This window comes from Barbatula barbatula, assembly GCF_947034865.1.
Source record: "Barbatula barbatula genome assembly, chromosome: 25".
Taxonomy (NCBI): domain Eukaryota; kingdom Metazoa; phylum Chordata; class Actinopteri; order Cypriniformes; family Nemacheilidae; genus Barbatula; species Barbatula barbatula.
Window position 1 is genome coordinate 10803740 of NC_136788.1, and position 20324 is coordinate 10824063.

The 20324-nt window shown below is 39.2% G+C and overlaps 4 protein-coding genes across 10 annotated transcripts in view; all 4 read right to left on the reverse strand.

The window, feature by feature from the left end:
- celsr1b (cadherin EGF LAG seven-pass G-type receptor 1b) overlaps window positions 1–4694 on the reverse strand; it is a gene marked incomplete at its 5' end in the record, with an annotated part of 38854 nt that extends 34160 nt beyond the window's left edge. Inside the window, one exon of the mRNA XM_079449552.1 lies at window positions 1211–4694. Coding sequence (XP_079305678.1) covers window positions 1211–4694 — 3484 coding nt within the window. The remainder of the gene's footprint in view (window positions 1–1210) is intronic.
- A 1814-nt stretch (window positions 4695–6508) lies between these two features.
- LOC306890616 (E3 ubiquitin-protein ligase Hakai) lies at window positions 6509–10499 on the reverse strand. Of its 7 annotated transcripts, none has more exons than XM_079450474.1 (6): window positions 10354–10435; window positions 9559–9702; window positions 9329–9429; window positions 9182–9224; window positions 9011–9084; window positions 6765–8514 (listed from the first exon to the last, which is right to left on the reverse strand). In XM_079450474.1, the coding sequence occupies exons 3-6, from the start codon at window positions 9379–9381 to the stop codon at window positions 7533–7535; spliced, it is 1152 nt and encodes a 383-aa protein (XP_079306600.1). In that variant the 5' UTR covers window positions 9382–9429; window positions 9559–9702; window positions 10354–10435; the 3' UTR covers window positions 6765–7532. The 7 variants fall into 7 exon arrangements, with proteins under 7 accessions (XP_079306597.1, XP_079306600.1, XP_079306598.1 ...); XM_079450470.1 differs by lacking the exon at window positions 9182–9224 and adding an exon at window positions 8814–8843 and having other exon boundaries at window positions 6782–8499; window positions 10354–10499; XM_079450469.1 differs by lacking the exon at window positions 9182–9224 and adding an exon at window positions 8814–8843 and having other exon boundaries at window positions 6782–8514; window positions 10354–10499.
- LOC306890618 (protein FAM3C) lies at window positions 10499–13024 on the reverse strand. The gene is made up of 9 exons (XM_079450477.1): window positions 12780–13024; window positions 12289–12390; window positions 12020–12076; window positions 11774–11891; window positions 11627–11685; window positions 11458–11508; window positions 11258–11342; window positions 11044–11170; window positions 10499–10942 (listed from the first exon to the last, which is right to left on the reverse strand). Exons 1-9 carry the CDS (start codon window positions 12796–12798, stop codon window positions 10856–10858), a joined length of 705 nt encoding a protein of 234 aa, XP_079306603.1. The 5' UTR covers window positions 12799–13024; the 3' UTR covers window positions 10499–10855.
- Window positions 13025–13727: 703 nt separating this feature from the next.
- On the reverse strand, window positions 13728–19374 carry LOC306890203 (interferon-induced GTP-binding protein Mx3-like). The gene is made up of 14 exons (XM_079449765.1): window positions 19104–19374; window positions 18744–18946; window positions 18243–18359; window positions 17904–17993; window positions 17176–17330; window positions 16955–17093; window positions 16646–16844; window positions 16447–16525; window positions 16205–16327; window positions 15805–15937; window positions 15334–15483; window positions 15089–15165; window positions 14788–14997; window positions 13728–14321 (listed from the first exon to the last, which is right to left on the reverse strand). Exons 1-14 carry the CDS (start codon window positions 19172–19174, stop codon window positions 14097–14099), a joined length of 1971 nt encoding a protein of 656 aa, XP_079305891.1. The 5' UTR covers window positions 19175–19374; the 3' UTR covers window positions 13728–14096.
- Between the last annotated feature and the right edge of the window lie 950 nt (window positions 19375–20324).

Below are 20324 nucleotides of genomic sequence, written 5' to 3' on the forward strand. Positions count from 1 at the left end.
GTATAATACACTGATATTGATTGTATGTGCGCATACCTCTAAAACACTACTATGAAACTTCCTGCTTGCATATGTCTCCTGGTCAATCTGCTTGTTTTATTATTCAACTCGGGTCCAATATAAAAAGGCAAAACTAACGCTTCTGTTATTAGTGTTAATTAATATAACCGGTCTGACGCCATTCGGTCCGGTGTCATTTTCCCCCGATCGCTAACAAAGATTGACATTTGCACATGCACTAGCAGACCTCCATTACACTTTTATTGAACTGCATGTTTTTAACTGATAAAGTGAAGCTGACGCCATTGTTACGGTTTATTGCTGAAAGCCAAACTTTAGGAATACACGTGTACTGAGAGGGGGACCGACCAATCACAACAGCCTGAGAAGCGGAAGCTCGCTGACATGGTATGGGTGACACGCACACGCACACGCACACACACACACACACACACACTCTAAGCGGGGAAAGAATCAGGACAGACCTGGTCAGCCGCACCAATCAACGCGTTTCAGGAAGGAGGAACTTTATATAGACCAGAAGAAATCCAGTAGTTTCGTTAGAAGATGGACATTGGTGAACAACAGATTTGAAATGTGTAAAATTTTAAGTATTTTTTATTAGGAACATGAACAGCCATTGTTAAACACCCAAAAAACATAATCAAGCCTCAAAAACAGGAAAGAAACGGGAGCTTCATTTAAATCAGTTTAAGCGTGGAAATTGTTGCCAGGGAAACGCCCAATAGGGAATGTCAACAAATGTGCAAAAGCAGAGACACAGTGAGGCTATAAAAATAAATTCAAAGATAAAGAAACTGCTTAGGAAAGTATACCAAAGATCTCAGAAGAAAACACATTGGCATTACTGAATAACAACACTTAGATTTTGGAAATAGCTTAAAGGGATAGTTCACCTAAAAATAAATTCTGTCATCATTTATTCATGTTCTTGAAAACCTGTCCGCCTTTGTTGTGTGGAATGTTAAAGAAGATACTTTGAGAAATGTTTCAGTGGTTTTGTGTTCATACAATGCAAGTCAATGGGGGCCAATGTTGTTCGGTTACCAACGTTCTGCAAAATATCTTCTTTTGTGTTTTGCAGAAGAAAGAAAGTCACACAGGTTTGTAATGACATGATGTAAGGAAATGAAAGATGACATAATTTTATCCTTGTCATTAAAAAATTAATCATTAAAAAGTGTCTCACCTGAAACCGTTACCCTCATTGTGGCCTCAAGAGGCCTGTTGGTATCCAGGTCCTTGCTCAGCTTGAGTTCCCCTGTATCTTGATTGAGAATCAGCAGGCCAAGCTCATTTCCCTCAACAAACGTGTAGAGGAGCTTATCAGAGATATCTGGGTCCTGTGCAGGAACCTTCCCGATGACCCCCATGGGGAAGCTGCTGGACTTATTGGTGATGTAGTTGTTGAAAATGATCTCAAAATCTTGCAACAAGGGGTCGTTGTCGTTGACATCGACTAGGAGGACATGTACCATGGCCCGGCTGACAAGTGGAGCAGAGGTGGCCTGGACCACTATTACATACTCCATCTTGGTCTCGTAGTCTAGGTCGGTAAGAGCAATCAGATCTCCGCTAAAGATGTCGAGCTGAAAGATCTCAGGGATGTTGCCCTCGACAATCTGGTAGAGGATCTGGGCGTTAGTGCCCTCATCTGGATCAGTGGCACTTACACGGGCCAGAGTTGAGCCCACTGCGCTGTTTTCCTCCACGTGAATATACATTACGTCCTTCTCGAATACAGGAGCATTGTCGTTTATGTCCAGCACGTATAAGTTAATGTCCACAGCAGCTTTTAGAGGTGGAACGCCTTTGTCCACCGCAAAAGCCTTGAGGTTATACGCCGCAACGTTTTCCCTGTCTAGCTTTCGAGCCGTTCTGATGATGCCAGAATAAGGCTCGATAAAAAAGTCGCCCTCTCCATCATCGCCCCCTTGGAAAGTGTAGCTCAACCTACCATTAGACCCAGAGTCTCGGTCCGAGGCGGATACCTGGAGCACACTTGTGTACACCGTAGCATCCTCCAACACGGTGCCCTGGTAGATGTCTCTGAGAAACTGGGGTGCATTGTCGTTGGCATCAAGAACGATGATCTCCACGTAGGTGGTGTCCGATTTTTGGGGAATGCCGTTGTCACGAGCGATTATGGCTAACGTGTAGGAGGCCTGATCTTCGTAGTCGATCTCGATCTGAGTTGTGATGGCTCCGGTGTCCGGATCAATCTTGAACTGCGGCAAGTTGTCTTCCATCACGTACGTGATGCGGGCGTTCTCTCCAGTGTCCTCATCTGTGGCACTTATTACCACAACGGTGGAGCCAACAGGCCGGTCCTCGCTCACCAAGACTTGGTAGTTGGCACTTTGAAACACGGGTCGATGGGTGTTGGCATCTGTTATGTTTATGAACACTTGAGCTGTATCATGCCGCATCCCATCCGAAGCTGTGATTGTTAGCACGTACTGACGTTCTTGTTTATAGTCCAAGGGCAACGCTAGGGTTATCAACCCTCCTCCACTTTGACTAGTGATGGCGAACCTGTTGCGTGTGTTCCCGCTTGATATCTGGTACGTCACCACGCTATTTACATCCCTGTCTACGGCTGTGACCGTAAGCACGCTGGTGCCCACTACAGCATCCTCGTTGACCTTTAGGTTATACAGGTGCTGTGTAAAAGTGGGGACGTTATCGTTTACATCAAGTATAGAGATGCTGACGCTAGCTGAGGATGACATCATAGGTATCCCGTGATCCCGCGCCTCCACAACAAAGTTGTAAAACTCTGTCGTTTCCCTGTCCAGCACATGGCTTACTGTGATCCACCCCGTGCTGTTATTGATAACAAAGGGAAAGCCGGATGACGTTTCAGTCAGCTTGTATTCTAAATGAGCATTGTCGCCCGAATCAGCATCGATGGCTTGAATGTGTATCACAGAGTACCCAAGAGGAACATTTTCTAATACTGAAGCTTGAAAGGGTGTGCTGACAAACATGGGGGCGTTATCATTAACATCCACTACTTGGATAACAACCATACCTGTGGCGTTGATAAGAGGCGGTCGCCCCCCGTCTTGCGCCTTCACGCGAAGTGTATAATCCCTTATCATCTCATAATCTAGCGGCCTGATAACATCAATGACTCCTGTGGGGGAATGTATGTTAAACTGTCCCTTTACATTCCCACTAATGATGCTGTAATGGACTTTCGCATTGTTTCCAGCATCTTTGTCTGAGGCCTTCACCATAGCCACTTGAGAGTTTACGGCTATGTTTTCCGGAACCTGAACTGTATATCTCTTCTCGCTAAACTGTGGGTAGTTATCATTCTCATCCTCGATAATGATGTGCACCGTCGCCGTGGCGGTGCGTGGACCGGGCTCTTTGCCCTGGTCATTGGCTTCAACGATAAGCTTGTACTGGCTTTTAAACTCTCTATCCGGTCGGACTCTGGTTTTGACCAACCCGTTCCATGGATCGATCTCAAAGCACGAATTCATATCATTGAAGTTCACTATCTTATAAATCATATTGGCATTGGAGGGCGCGTCACCGTCCGTAGCCCTAATGGTCATGACTTCAAAGCCTACTTCCACATTTTCACGAATGCTAACCCTATACTCAGTCTGTTCAAACACCGGCGGGTGGTCGTTGGTGTCGCCGATTGTGATGGTGAGATAAGCGATGGCTGATCGTTTTGGGGTCCCCCTATCAGTGGCGCTAACTTTGAACACGTGGGTATCTTTCTGTTCCCTATCTAGGGGTTGCAAAGTAGTAATACCACCCGTCTCGGGGTTTATCTGAAATAAATGGTTAGATCTGCTGTCAAAAAGAGCCTCCATATCGTATTCAACAACACCGGCATCTCCATCATCGGCGTCGAACGCTTTGAGCGTAATGACGCGCGTCCCCGAGGGCTCGTTCTCCGGTACTGATACCTGGTAGTTTGGCAGCTGAAACTGAGGTGCGGAGTTCACGTTTCTTTTTAGACGTAAAGCCCAAGAGTCCCGGCGATACTGTGAGAGTCTCTTATAGTGTTTTTTATTTAAAAGTAGATGAACGTTAACAAAAAATGAACTGTTTTGCGAGTTAGGCATTAAACAGAGTAAATTCGACTCATTTTGTTTCTTATGTGGTAAGCAGACGTTATATGAAACAACACGCTTGTCTTTTTCGACGCACCTGCCACGAAACATTTGGGAAGTCCGGATGGAAAGAGGTAAATGTTCATAGATGTTTATGTGCAAGGAGTCCAAATACATGCATGATTTATATCCAGACTGGAGATGCATGTACGCATCAGCATTGTGATTTTTTCTCTTGTATTTAATGAAGCAGTTCTGGCCATGCACGAATGTATTAAAATGCAGCACTATCACGTTTTCGGTAAACGGTGATTTAATCCGTATATACAGTGAGGATGGATTTCTCGAGAAGCGCGTGCAGTCAACTTTCCGCGCAAGTGATAGCGCCCCACTACTTTTACCGAGCTTCAAAAAGAGTCGGACGGACTTCGGTGTGAGGTGTCTGTCGATCTTGTATACCCATTCTGGTCCGATTGATACATTTGCCAGTGTTAAACCAGGTTGCAGCGTTTCCGATAGATGTAAATCTAAGCATCCAAACTGCGGGACATGAATAAGTAATCCAAAACATATCCATATCATTGGTAATTCCATGACTCACCGCACATCTCTTTGGGGAAATTAATCCAAACAATCCGTAAAGTCTGTAATTCGCAAAATCCCTACCATTCCTGTGTTGTAAAAGTGCACGCTCGGTCATGGCATGTTTGTTTGTGATGCGGAGTTGAGGTCACAGTGAGCTGCACTGACAAGTTTAAATGAGGAGCATGGCGCCGCCCCCTTTCCGCCCACACTCATTTGCATAGACCTGTGCTGTACGCAGTGTGATTTTGAAATATCCAATGAGCTCAACGGATTAAAATGTGCGTTGTTTACGATTTTCATTACAATTGTTTCATTAATTGTATCCATAACAAGCATTTTCTCGACTTTTGACATCATAGCTTATTCATATAACATTTCTGTGTTATAAAAAATGTATGTATTTTCTGCCACTATTTTATTTATACACATTTCTCGCATTTCAGTGTTTTAAAACACCATTATATAATCAATCATAATATACATCCTTACAGCCAGTTCTACTATATTTTCACCATTTCCTAAATACACAAATCTTTCTTTCTCCATCCGTTTATGTAATGTCCAAGTGTCCTTATCTAAATAATGTATGTTTTCTTTTTTGCATATTGCCCATTGTTTTATGTACCTTTTTACTTTATCGACAATGTTATTTGTCAATTGTTAGACGAATAATTACAAAAGTGTTATAAAATAGAAATGGATTTTGCAATAATGCCACTTTGATATCTCATACCACAATAAGAAATGGCATAGAATGGAATTTTGTTTACATACAAACAGGTGCATCTCAATGAATTAGAATATCGTGAAAAGGGTCAATATTTTTTGTCACTCATTTCAGAAAGTAAAGCCAATATATTTTATCCATTCATTACACAGAGTGAAATATTTCAAGACTGTTTCTTGAAATTTTGTTGATTATGGTTTACAGATAATGAAAACCCAAAATTCAGTCTCTCAGGAAATTTGAATATTACATAAGATCAATAGAAAAAGGATATTTAAAGAGAAATGTTTCTGAAAAGTATGTTCATTTAATGCCTGCAATACTCGGTTGGGCTTCTTTTTGCATGAATGCAATGCGGCGTGGCAGGGAGGCAATCGGTCTGTGGCACTGCTCAGGTGTAATGAAAGCCCAGGTTGCTTTGATACCGGCCTTCAGGTCATCTGCTTTGTTGGATCTGGTGTCTCTCATCTTCCTCTTGACAATACCATGGTCTCTAGATTCTCCATGGGGTTCAGGTCAGGCGAGTTTGCTGGCCAGTCAAGCACAGTAACACCATGGTCATTGAACGGAGTTTTCTGAAGTACACCGCATCTACTAGGAAAGTTTATGCTTCCTTCTGGTGACAAGCTTTATGGACATGCTGATTTCATTTTCCAGCAGGACTTGGCACCTGCCCACAGTTCCAAAGTTACCAAAAGCTAGTTCATTGACCATGGTGTTACTGTGCCTGATTGGCCAGCAAACCCACCTGACCTGAAACCCATAGAGAATCTATGGGGTATTGTCAAGAGGAAGATGAGAGACACCATACCCAACAATGCAGATGACCTGAAGGCCGCTATCAAAGCAACCTGGGCTTCCATTACACCTGAGCAGTGCCACAGACCGATTGCGTCCATGCCACGCCTCATTGATGCAGCAATTCATGCAAAAGTAGGCCAGACAGAGTATTGAGTGTATATGAAATTCTGTTAAAAATATTCTTTTTATATTGACCTTATGTAAAATTCTTATTTTCTGAGACAATGAAATTTTGGTTTTCATTAGACCTAATCATCAACATTTCAAGAAATAAAGGCTTGAAATATTTCACTCTGTGTAATGAATCTATATAATATATTGGTTTTATTTTCTGAAATGAGTGACAAAAAATATTGAACTTTTTCCACGATATTCTAAGTAATTGAGATGCACCTGTACAAAACAATATGATAATAATCTATGGCATGTCTTGTTCAAGTTCGCCCTCTCGTGGAAAAAACGAATATCGTGTATATATGAATCACTAACACTGATCCAAACTCATTACAAGTTAAGGAATTCAGTGCACTGGAATACACATTATCTTTGTAAAATAAAGGATAAAGTATTAGATAGTTTTAATAGAGAATACAGATTTTAAAAGATATGTCCCTTGATGATCCAATGGTAATAGTAATATTTTTTCCAGATATTGCTGCTATTTTGACCACAATATGAAACAATATTGACCTTGTTTTAAAGAACAAAATAACATTTCTGTGCATCAAAAAGGGATGTAATTCAGTCATAGTCATAAATCCAAATGAAATCCACATGTTCAAGTTTCACATTTTGCAGTTGTTGGTTACAATATACTTTAAAATATTTTAAGAAAACTCATCTGTTAAGAACAAAAATTGCTCAACCAACAAAATGTAGCAAATGAATTGAAACTGCAATTTTTGCCATGCACAACAACTCAGTTCTTATTATCCATGACATTAATACAAAATAGCCAGCAATGTGAATCATAAATCAAGTCATCATCAAAGACACAGAGTGTTTTTCCACCATCGCACCGAATCGTTCTCGTTGCTTAATCGTTCAACTCCATGCCGATCCATGCCAGCCGGTACGTAAATGGTTTAATTTTCGAAAATTCCGAGCCGAGTACAGTTTGTTATCATGCTGTGTCAAACCAGGCTCACATGGAAACATAACTCTAACCGTTTCAGACAGTGCTTAGAATGATTTGGTTAGATGGTGGAAAAGCGCTCATAGTGACACTGAACTCTTAGTAAGACAGCTTACTCAACTCGATCCAGTCAATGACACTATCTACGCTCAAACAGTCACATAGAGCCCACACAGGCAGGGAGCTACTGGTAATATGTTCTGTAACGTGACTGGTCAGGGTGGTGAGGCCCTGGCATCTGTCCCTGGGGTGGTGGCCCTTGCATGCGAGGTGGATGGGGGCCACATGGGTTGGGCCACAACCCTGGGCTCAAACCTCCTGGTTGGGCAAATGGAGGGCTAAGAGTGCCTTGATCCTGTGCCATGGAGTTTGGGTTATAGTGGTGAGGAGGGGCAGGCGGACCCCCATGTTGGGGGATTGGACCGGGTGGTGGGTGAGTCATATAAAGTGGCATCTGGCTCACGATGTGTCCGGGTGGAGCTGTTGACAAGGGAGCTTGGTTATATATCATGTGAGGTGTGGCCGAACCCTGGGGTGGATGCTGCATGACGATGCCAAGAGGGGGTGGCGGCGGGGGTGGCCCGTAATGTGGTTGTTGCGGCGGTGGCATTATGTGGTGCGAGTGGGATACCACAGGCTGGCTGGAGTAATCTCCAGGGTGAAGGTGTGGAGGTGGGCCGGGAGGTGTCTGTGGGTGGGGCTCACGGGGGACGGAGCCAGAGCTCCTAGAGTCATCATGTATGGGCACTGTGATGAGGTTGCTGTGCTTACGTGTAGTTAGCGTAGTGATGCGAAAGGTCTCTGGAGGAAGGGGCCGCTGAGAAAGTCCCAGGTCAGAGGAAGAGGGCGAGAGTGGCGGTGGCTGGTTGTAAGTGTCATGACCTTGCAAGGGGGGAGGGATCAGAGGGTGTGCCTTGGACAGGTGGGGTGGTGGCGGTAAACGGAAGCAGTCTAGTGGATCAGAGGCCATGGTGGGGTGCGGTGGGTCTGGCCGGGAGCTTCCGGATTTGCTGGCCCTCATGTGGCGATGGTTGATGTGGGCCTGTAGATCTCGCTGAGAGAGGTAGGTGCGTTTGCAGCCCTGCACGATGTTGCACATGAAAAGGGAACCACGGTGGCACTCCTCGATGCGCTGGACTGGGTCTGTGCAGCTATAGAGGGAGAAACTAAACTTAGGATTTAGTAGGGGAAGTGGACTTATTAATTTACATATATTACACTGATTTCAATTGATACTTGTAATATAAATAATAATCAGATCTATGTTAATGCAACATGACACTTATCCCATTGTATAAAACAGCAAAAGTGTCATAAACACCCACTTTTTGCAATACAAAATCAAGCTGCGCCCTATTTTGAGAAAAATAGGTATTCTTAATAAAACATCGCCCACAACATCCCTTAAGGTTCCAGATCAGCATGTGCATTTCATAAACTGCATGAAATCAGCTAAAATCCTCACCCAAAGGCTTTCCAAAGGGAACAGGACGGCCTACATTTGTGTCAGATTTGCCATAAATGACCACAGAAACGGTTGACAAGTTTAGTAAAACTGAGATAAAAACATCAGATTTTAGAAATGAATACAGTGTGTGCTGTTAAAGCATCCCTTGCCCAACATGCCAACAGTAAAGCAAAGTATAATTGAAGAAAACTCACCCAGGACACATCTTGTCACATTTTTTCTCATAGTGCACTGCACAATCATAGCAGAAGACGTGTTTACAGGGAATCTGTCAAAACGGGGTCGATGGACACAATTATCACATGATTGATATTTTTTAATGATCATCAAAAGATTACATTTACCGATGCATAGTGAAATACTACCGGCAATTTCAAAACCCTGTTTAAAGTCCTGCCTTCTTCACAGCTGAAGAAATCAAGAAAATATAATCTCAAGCATGTTTCGCAAATTACAGACAACAAAACAAACATCGTGCTGTATTTAACTCAAAACAAGAATAAATGTGACACCTTATAATCCCAGAATAGTGGTTGAGGGTATCTGCGCTGGTTTCCATAAGCATCCCCAGATTTGCACTCAAACCTTTCCTTCTGCTTATAGTTGAAAGACTCTGAAAACAAATGCATGATAGATATGAATAAGTAAGAAAATAAGTCAAATAAGATCGAAAATAATCTAAACAATAAGTAAAAATCCAACAACAAAGTATATTTACAGATGAATACTCAGCAAAACCAACCTTCCTCGCTCTTTGTGGAACGCTGAGGTCGGGTAGCTGGTTTGCCTCTTATCGACTGTTTAGACAGTAACTTGATTGGGATCTGCCTGCGAACATCAAGACCTCCAAGAGCCACAGAACCGTCAGTTCCTTGAAGGTCATTGTCTGAGAAAGCATCATAACACAAGTAACTGTAAAGACATATTGTCAGCTCAACTTGTAACAAAGGAGGCTTGATTTATAGGTTACACACTATTTGACATTAAGTAACTTAATGTGTACCAACATTAGTTCATTTTTATGTACACATTTACAAAAGTATGTCACGCTCATCTTAAGCAAGATGTCCTCAACCAACACATAAGTTAAATAAAAATAATGAAACAACGGACAAACATCAACAGTGCCAAAGACACGAACTTCAGAGATACAGTAGCGTTACCGGAGAAGGCAAAGAAAGTATAAAGACAGATCTTAGTGACTTTATTAGAAAGAGTAAAAAGCATTCTTTAAACAGTACCATATACTATTCCTCTTTAAATAACAACTAAGTGTACAAATGTCGAATTGATTGGTTGCTGCTCTGATATGAAAAGGTTTCGTCCACATGAATCCGCGCACTTGCTCTAGTTGATCATCATCATTAACATGACAGCGCAGGCTAGCTTGATACATGCAATGACTGCGATTCCTCAACATTGGCGTTTTAACATTGCGACATTACTGGCGGGTGAGTAGCTTTCATTCGGAAACAACTTAAGCGTTTAATGCGCGAAACTGATTTAAAAGAGTCAGTTTAATCTGCTTGTAGCTCACCATTTTGGTCCATGGCTTAAAGCTATGCATGCTGGGATGAAATGATGGGCGTGTCTTGATGTGCTTTGGCGCTCAATACTGCGCAGAGTTTACGCATACGTAGAGCTTTTGTTTTCCTTGATGCAACCCTTCATTGTTATGTTTTATGTGCCTCGTCCCCACCCAAACAACTTCATCAAATCAAACGATAAAATCAAAGCCAGACACGGGAATTTTAACAAAAGAGTAATGTATTATTAATGACACAATACGAAACATATAAAACAATCCAGTGCTTACAAAAGTACATATACATAGATATAAGTTGCAACATGCCGATGTTAAAATTATGAAACATAATTTTTCTTTTATATGTATTGCATACGTATCGTATCACTTTGTATTTAAATAATCCGTAAACCACATCAGATAGGCAACCTGATGTATTTTTGTAGATGATGAAAGGTGACATAAGTCATTGACAAACTTTCCTTTAGCAGAGGACAAATCCTAAACCGCAAAATCAGTCTGGTCGTGGTATGCAACCTTCCATCTCAATAATTTCTGGCCAAGTTTCATACTTATTGTTGGCCCTTTCATTCTTCAAGTGCTGGGGGAAATGATAGAACCGATTCAGTATTAACACAGCAAAATGTTTTTCATTACACAGAGTTAATAGTCATAAACAAGTGAATTTGAGTGTGACTTTACCTGCTCAAAAGACGCTTTGACTATGGTTTTCTTCCCTCCCACAAAGACCCAGTTGTCTCTAAATTTCACATTGGAAATATATACACTGCCAAGGTCTGCGATAATTTGGCGTGCCTCCTCATTAAGTCTATAGAAGAGAATAAATACAAATTATGATTGCTGAACCACATGAACAATACAAATCATGAACTATAAAGTTAAACTTGTACTCTACTTTGTGGCTGGATCATCAAAACTGGCCATCAAAACAAAAGAACCATTATCAATTGAATTCACAAATTTGATCAACTCCTTAACATCTGTCGAAAAATTGAATAATAATCATGTTTAAAAATGAAACATCCAGACCAATAATGTAAATAAATGTATGAGAAATTTTAGCAACACGATTCAAATGTGAAATAAACAACGTACTTCCGTTCCACATATTATAAGAGCCAGATTTGATCAATTCACCTGTTGCCTCTTTTATTAATGAATGAGAAAGAAAACAAGAACTGAAATGAGTCAAATTAAAAGAATATGAATGTATAATTTGCATAGAGGTTTGTGGCACGAAAGGCCAAAAGTCATCTCAGTTTACCTTCAATAACAACAATAGTAATTCCAGGATGATTTTTACTTGCCTGTTTATCAATTATTCTATAACAAAATAGCAGAATGACTAAATTAGAGCATATATATATTTCTATATTAATGAAAATAAAGTGTCACAACTCAATATCTTTACATTTTCCCATCAAAGCATATTTGTGGTCCAACAACATTTGCTGCTCCACTGGCAATCTTAAAGGCAAAATCATTTTCGGGACACGGAGTTGCGAGACCACATTTGACAGCACTAGGACCTGATAACACATAGAGAATGAGACAGTTTAATGTGTCATCAAACCTTTACAGCATTACAGAATGTAGTGCATATACAGTATAGTGATTATTCCAAACGTTTGTGGTTTTATTGCAAGTTTGTATTTACCATCATTATGAGGATCAGGTTTCAGTTTGAGAGAATGTTCTCCTCCCATTGATCTTTCTAGTTTTAAACAAATATAATATGAAATTAAATTGTTGGATTTTTAAAATGCCTTTATTCATAAGCCAACACACTCCTGAAACAAATGATGTACATTGATGGCTGGTTTAGAGATTGTGTCTCATTTGAATGAATGGCACTTATAATAAACTTTTAGTTTGAAAGATATGAAGTTTTTTATTAAATGTATCACGGTATTCCTTATAACTTACCCATTATATCTCCTGGTTGTAATTCTGGATTGCCCAGAAGTCTTAGAACAAGACTCATGGAAATAATGAAAAAAGCCACAGCGAGAATAAATCTCAGTTTATCTGTGAAAACAGATGTTGTTTGTTTTGAATAAGTTGACGTGTCACATATTTAGTTTTGTTAGCTAGCTCATTCACAGTATTCTGTTGTTAGTGCTTTCATTTTCTTATCAATATTTGTTTAACAACTATCAATTTACGTACATTTTAATGCAATTTGATTTCAAATACTTTATCTTATATTCAGCTGTAAGAAAAGACAGCAAAGTAATTTGGTAATCTAACAATATCTGCTGACTGTTTTCAGTTGAAAGCAAATGTGGCGCAGCCAAACTTTCTACCAGACAAAATATCTAACACGCCTTCATAATAAAACCCTTTATCATTCTTTTGTGTAAATCAAAAGTACAAACCAGACGTGGGAAGTATCAACCAAGAGAAACACAACTTACCTCTTCGAAAGTGTATCATGATTGAATTGATAAGCTTGTCTGTCCACACAGCTGTCCTAACCCGCTGGGAATGATACTCTTAGATAGTTGAGGTAGAATAAATGAAACATCTATACTCTGTTCTAACTATAATTTATTTAAATTCAGTTTTCCATGCCAGTCCAACTTTAATAAAGTCTATAGTAGACTTTAGACTTTAGACTCCAGACGTCTGACTGACTAATGGCAATGCAAAGCCTGTTGCTGTATTTAACCCATTCTGTCAAACCTGATAAACTTGTTCTTCAGGATCAGAGGGAGGAAAAAATGAATTATTGTTTGTATCTGTGAATGAGCAAAAGACAGGTGCACTTTAAGAATCAAGGAAGGGCCAAATAGAGGCATAGGGGAATAAAAAAAAGGTTCAGGTGTAGCCAAGGGCGAAATTTTGATTTTGACATTGGTGAGGACATAAACAAAATGTTCTTGCGTCCATCCTCAGCCTCACTACAAAAAGCTTAATTATCGCACACATGCACACACAAACACTGTCCTTGACCCAATATGTGACGCAACTTGTCCCGTCTTTCGCCATTAAAATTGTTGGTTAGAATGTTGGTTAAAATTGTTGGCCTGAATTAACATGCACATGGCTTTGTGTTGACTGAACTTTTGCACTTTGTTCAAACAAAAGCAGCCTATGTCACAAGTTAGGAGAGAAGTAAAAGCCAATCATAAAGCGATCTGAGTTAGAGAGGCGGGACTCAACAAAGCAAAGCCAATCCTGTTAGCTACGTGAGCTGCAAAGGCGGGACTCATTGCAGAGAACGAGATTTAACCATTTGTGATCCACAAACAGCGGTTGTAAAATATGTTTGACTTCAGTTAAATTATTTCTGGAAAAAATAAATGTTGAATAAGATACGTAATAGGTAAAGAAATACAAGACACAAACGGACATCAGTGGTTATATATAAATGTATATTAATTGTTTGGTTAAAATTATTGGTAAAGATAAATTAGTGTTCCCTGGATATTGGTACCGTCCCTCCCCAAATCGAAGTACAATTCATTTACGAGGTATAGGAGAGTTTATTGTGATGTGAGATACATTATGCATTCATGATAAAAAGTATCATTTCTATTGCAGTTTATATTGGTTAACTAAAGGTAACATTAAATGTGTTTAAATATACATCAGACTGTCAGAAATAAACCCATTATAAAACCCCAATGATCTACATCATCTAAGTCATCTATACATTTACATGAACGTCAATGTTTTGTTGTAAAAGTGATATATTTTTAGATCATATGTTTTAGATTTTATAAGATCCTTCAAATCAATGGGCGAATTATTTCCTGAGCTGTGTTCAAACGTTCAAGGCGAGTCTGTAAATCGTTGCGTCTTCGACTGACATCAGAATCCTCATACAGAATCTCACGCACATCTGCCTCATCCAACAGAGTCAGCACATCATTACGAAGGAGTGTAGATGCCTCTTTTAGCATGAAATACTGCATCAGCATGGGCACCTGATCAGCCATACGCTGAACCATTATCTGAAATGAAATCAGTATACATGTTAGTCTTCAGATGTCAAAATAGCTTAAATTTGCAAGTTAAATGTATATGCTCACAACCCATCACTGAACAAAGCACTGCACAGCATCTATAGCGGACTATTAATTTGGTTTCTCTACACAGCAGCAAGCTAATTTATATGTCATATAGATTACACTGTATCTTCCAACAGAACAACATTGATAAATTAATAACCAATGGCTTGCATTATAAAGTATACTGTAAAAAATGTAATATTAACTTCTGTTTTTAATGTTTTATTGTGTTTTTTATAAGCAATAAGGCAACTGTGTTTACATCTTTGGGTTGTGTGTACCTGTACCATGTTGTCTGACAAACTGTGGTCAATCCACCAATAATACATATACTTGAAATTAACAAATTCAATTAAAAAAAATCTAAAAATATTTTATAGGTATTTATGTAAATACTTTCTAGATTTACCTCTAAATACGTTTTCAGCATATCAGGGTACTTGGTTGCTACATCACAGAAAGGTAACCGAGCATCAGAAAATATCTCACTTCCATTTGCATTCAGGCTATGGAAGTAAATATCATCTTGGGTGAAGATTATGTTTTCCATTTCAAACTGCTCCTGAATCCTCTCCTCAGCTTTGATTTGCTGACTTGACTGAATGCGCTCGATTTTTTGCTATGATTTATATAAAAGAAGTTACTAAAGAAGATTAAAAATGAAATTATGTTGCTGTTTTTATTTCCTCCTATATAGGAGTAATATTTACCTCAGTGGCTTTTCGTAAAGCGGGGTATCTCTGGAAGCACTCATCAGACACATCTAAGAGCTGCTTGAGGATGATACCTAATGCAAAGAACATGTAACAAACAAACAAAACAACCACTGACAATTGGTTAGGGCTGAGTGTGATAATTCAAAAACTACAAAAAACTGTGTTTTCTTTCTTGTTGTCATTTTACAATGCACACTCCCAGAATAAGAAAGACCAAACATAAAGATGTGTTATGGTACCTTTAATGGTACTGAGTAAATCAATTGCTGGGTCCATAAGTTTGGCAATAAGCTCCTGCAGAATCATCTCAAAAGTCCTGTAGCTGCTGAAGCCGGCCAGTTCCCGTCCTCTATTCTTTAATAGTTGTTCTTTTGTAGCCGACTGGTTAACTTGTTAAGTAACAAGATGCATTTCTCATTAAAAACATTTACTTTTATGTTTAACGCTCAAATCTGTTGAAAACCTGCACTTATTATTTAGGTATTATATTGTGTTTTCACATAGTGTGACAGTGCATGTCAGAATGTGAATAGCGTTGCTCAGATTATTTTGCTTTAGAAGAATGTGATAAAAAATGTTTTACTGAGATTTCTCTTTTACGTGGGTATGAGCATCAAAACAAATACACGCTGCTTAAACATTGCCATGTGAAACATGTATTAGAAAGTACATTAGTAAATGTCTCATAAATTTGAACGTTTAATACTGACGGGATGACATTGTTCTGTTAAGATGGTCGTTCCACTTCTTGTATTCTTTCCGAAGCTGGATGAACAAATTCTCTTTATTGATCAGGTCCCCTGATGATAAGGAATTTATTTTATCGTTGAATCCTGTTAAGGACTGTGAAAAAGAGAAACAAGTAAGATATACAAGTTACATTTAAATAAAACAAAATTCCTTATTTGGCATCAAATTAACATAAATAACAGTACACAAATCTAACATTAAACAAAAGATTAGGTCAGATCAAGGAGTAAACCTTTCCAGTAATAGTCAAATTTTTGCTTCCCTATATGTTTTCATGGAGGTAAACTTCCCATTCCAATTCTTATTTAACTGCACATCTGTATAATAAAACAAATACGTAACAATATTTTTTTTTTTTACCTCAATCAGAAATTGTCTGGCCCCCTGAGGGTCCCGTGGTGGTCCACCATCAATCTTCCTTAGCTCATTTCTCACGTTTGTTGTATGTTTTTGTATCTCTTCATCAAGCAGTGGCAATACATTCTAACCAAAATGTGAAAACAATATTGGTTGAACTTCTATTCGAACTTCTACTGTCTGTTCTGGTGATTGTTTATACTATCATAGGTTTGAAATGCAAAGTCCTTTAAAGTAGGACATACCCTTATATGATTCACAAGATGTTTTGTCAGTTCAGTGGCAAGTTGTGGAATAGTGGCTTTGTTGTCAGTCAAAAGCTCTCTGTAAACAAAACGAGGAGGCACTTGCTTAATCCATTAAAACTTGATAACACTTGATCAATTTATCAAAAGTAATGTCATTAGGGAGGTTAAGATGTTAAAGAGATTTTTAATCTTTAACCTGAAATATTCGTGATTTAAAAAAAACTTTCTCTCCATTTCTGAAGCCTCCTCCAGAGAAATGTTCTGATCAATCTGTTGTTGACCTCTACATTTTACTATGATGTAACCTATTTTAAGATGGAAGACTTCATTCCGGGCAGTGGCTAGAATGTCTCTCTCTGTTCCTCTGTCGATGATGTCAGGCTTGGTTAAAACAGCTGTGAGAATCAAAATACATTTTTTGTCAAGTGTACATTTGGACATACTGTATATAGGTGTAACAGAATTATGGCAAGATGATATGTGTGATGATAATCTTCTACGTTACCAAGAGTCCTTGTACCCTCAGGATCGACTCTCATTGCCATTTGTAACGCTTCTGTTGTTGCGATGTCAACATTGCATGGGACCACTACCATGTTTATAGTTTCAGGCTTCGCAATAAATTTCATGATCAGATTTCTGATCTACAAGACACAAAGCCATTGATTAAAGACCTGGTGTGCAAAGTACCAATCTCTATTTGCAAAAAACAAGAAAGTTCCAAACTTGGTTTCCAATATCCTGTGGTTGTCCTTGTACAGGAACTCTGGCAATTCCAGGTAAATCGATCAGTGTGAGGTCACACACATCCGGTGATCTGATCTCTAAAGTGATGAGTTCATCAGAGATTCCTGCCCCTTCTCCAGCCAGTTCATTCTGAGCTGTTCAACAAATACACAACATAGTGACATTTATTTTAGTTTCCGATGAAAGGTGTTTTCAAAATGTAAAAGATTCATTCCGTTTCCTCTCTGGTGAAGGTTCACAAATTCCCCTATTTGCCAACAGCCATAGATTAAACTAGTCTTGAGTAGATATGCAACGATACTAAAATTCTCAAACTATACCGATGGCTGATTTTTCAGAGTGATGCCTTCCGATACAGATATTTTGATGGTTAAATGGACTTTAACTTAACTTTCTTAAAGTGAAAAATTGCTTTTATCAATACCAATTATTGATCTATATATCAGTGCATATCTAGTCTAGAGTATAGGACAAAACAAGACAAGATGTTGAGTACTGAACTTGGATGCCGACTGAGAGACAAAATATAGAACATGTTCAGATAGATTGGAACACATTGCAATGACAATTCCCCCACAGTAATATATGGCATTCATAGGTTTGTTTTTATTTTTATGGGTTTTATTGTATTTAGACTATACTATTTTATTGTATGTAAAAAAAATAAAAAGAAAAAAATGCCTGTTTAATTTTACTTTTAGTATTACCTTCTTTTACACACTCTTCAACTAACCAAGGCTCATCCATTGTAAATGTCCTTGGTGTGTAACATTCTGAAAGTTCATCTCGGCCAGAACCTGGAACATCACACAGTTTAATTCAAACAGTTTGAATGATAAAGTAACAACTGCTAATGTAAATCCGGGAGTAATTCAAAGATATATACATATTTTCTAATAGCACAAATTCTACCATGCTGATTAATCTGGAGACATGGAAATAGTAAAAATTATGATTTGGCACAGGCAGATTCTTGTTTTGAGGAGTTGAAAAAGGTACTATTTACTACGTAACTTAAATATATGGAAAAATACAGGTTGTTTTACCGACTGACAAGTTCACAACATCAAGTGTCTTCAGGCGGTAAGACACAGTGGCCTTCCATCTGATTCCATCTTTTACCTTCTTCAGCTTAAGCTCAAGTGGGCATCTGGTGACAATACCTAAACCCAAGAGAGTTCAGGTTTCAGAGCACTGTACCACTGGGAAATCATGTAATAACTATGGTGTATAATTATGTCGTTTTTGTTTTTATTTCATTTTTTTATTTTCAGTAAAGGATGAAACCACTACGCTTTCCACCCCCTCCCAGTTTATTCCAACCCTAATTCAAAACGTTATCTCCACATCAAACGCCAGGCTTACTTTAAAACTAGAGGTTGTTGGAGGTTGAACTAAACTCTGAAGGGATGTGACCCTCCAGGAATTGAGTTTTGTAGCCTTGCTTTGCAAAATATAGTCCAAGTGTGGCCAGTCCCACTGTCCTGAAGAGGTTAGCTCTAATTTATAGCGTATAAATGGCCAGTAGTAAAGAAAACAATACTCACCGGACCCTCTTGGTAATGCAACTCCACATAGAGCTTCCAACACAGAACTTTTTCCAGAACTCTGGTCTCCGATCACTACAATAGTCGGTAGTGCTATGTCTATATATCTTTGTATGCCAATTGACCGCAGATTGTCAATGATATCAATTAATGGACGAACTTTCTCCTTCATACGACTATGAAGCTCTCCACCCATTATCTGACTGTAAAGATGCACATTTACTCTTTATTCAGAGCACATAGTACAAAATAAATTTGATCTATGTAATTATACAAATAACATAAATGTACTCTATACAATTGATTCATATTTATTTATTTTTATTTGATAATACTAAGCAACGTCAATTTTGTACTAACCTTTCGTTTTGAGAACTGCCAATGTCTTCAGAATTATCACTATCGTTGCTGTCATTGTTTAATTGGGACATTTCTGAAGAAAACCTGAAAGTTCACTTATTAAATAAAAAAATGATAATTCATATAGGCCTATAGATTGTAGATAATGTCCTTCCTTTCGGATGCCTCCTATAATGTCTTTAACTTAGGCTTCAACCAATCAAAGTGTTTGGTAGTGCTAAAGAGAAATCACGAAGAGCTCCTTAGCTTCAAATGTGAAATCATGTGTGTCAAGCTGAATATATGTATAGTGCATTTATAGAGTCACGCCCTCTGGAAAAATGAGTGAAATGCATTGACAAAGGTTTTTTGTGCCTCCAAAGGTGGTGGAATAAAATGTTATTGAGCTTACATTGCAAAACTCTACAAACTATGTCAAAGGAAACTCTTCAACAAACAATTCTGTAAGAGACCTTTTAGAGTTAAAAATTGGCTGGAATATGAACACTTTGATATATTAAAGGTAATAAAAGTTTAGTTGAACTTGTTGAATGGAAGACGACTAAATGTGTGTCATTCTTGATGAACCAGTTAAACTAGATTTGAGTTTCACTAACGAAGCAAATCGGATTATAAAAGCACTTTGTACAACATATCAGGGCGCGTCCCATAAACACAGAACTGCTTTTCAAGACTGTACGTGAGATGATGAGTTGGACCTGTTTTCTATTGTTGTTGAGAATCGTCTCGGTTACGTTTGTAACCTCTGTTCCCTGATGGAGGGAACGAGACGTTGTGTCGAACCGACAGATGGGGTTCGCCCCTGAGAACCTATCATCTTCTGACTATTTTGAAAAGGCCAATGAAATTGGCGAATGAAATTTGCATGCCGGGCTCCGCCCCCGGATATCCGGGTATAAAAGGGGAGCCGGCGTGCTCATTCATTCACCTTTTGTGCTGAGGAGCCTGAGAGCATCTCACGATCGCTGCAGCGGACGGCTAGTGTTGTGGCATGAGGGCCACAACGTCTCGTTCCCTCCATCAGGGAACAGAGGTTACATACGTAACCAAGACGTTCCCTTTCTGTCGGTCTCTCGACGTTGTGTCGAACCGACAGATAGGGCTCCTATTGAAAACGCCACAGCACTAAGCCGCGTCACAATCTCTAGCGAAGCGACGTTGACCGGCCTGGGCGAGCCACATGTGAGCGCTATCACGAAATTTGTCAGAAAAAAGGGGACC

Coding starts and splice junctions, on each gene's coding strand:
- LOC306890618 (XM_079450477.1), bottom strand. Junction 11,686..11,773: donor ATATGCTTTGATGGGAAAAT/GTAAAGATATTG, acceptor ATTTTGTTATAG/AATAATTGATAAACAGGCAA. Junction 10,943..11,043: donor TCAAAGCGTCTTTTGAGCAG/GTAAAGTCACAC, acceptor CATTTCCCCCAG/CACTTGAAGAATGAAAGGGC.
- LOC306890616 (XM_079450469.1), bottom strand. Junction 8,844..9,010: donor TGTGACAAGATGTGTCCTGG/GTGAGTTTTCTT, acceptor ACACAAATGTAG/GCCGTCCTGTTCCCTTTGGA. Junction 8,515..8,813: donor TCCCTTTGGAAAGCCTTTGG/GTGAGGATTTTA, acceptor TCCTAAGTTTAG/TTTCTCCCTCTATAGCTGCA.
- LOC306890203 (XM_079449765.1), bottom strand. CDS start 19,174: ATGTCCCAATTAAACAATGACAGCAACGATAGTGATAATTCTGAAGAC. Junction 18,360..18,743: donor TGCATTACCAAGAGGGTCCG/GTGAGTATTGTT, acceptor TCTTGGGTTTAG/GTATTGTCACCAGATGCCCA. Junction 14,998..15,088: donor CTTTACGAAAAGCCACTGAG/GTAAATATTACT, acceptor TATAAATCATAG/CAAAAAATCGAGCGCATTCA.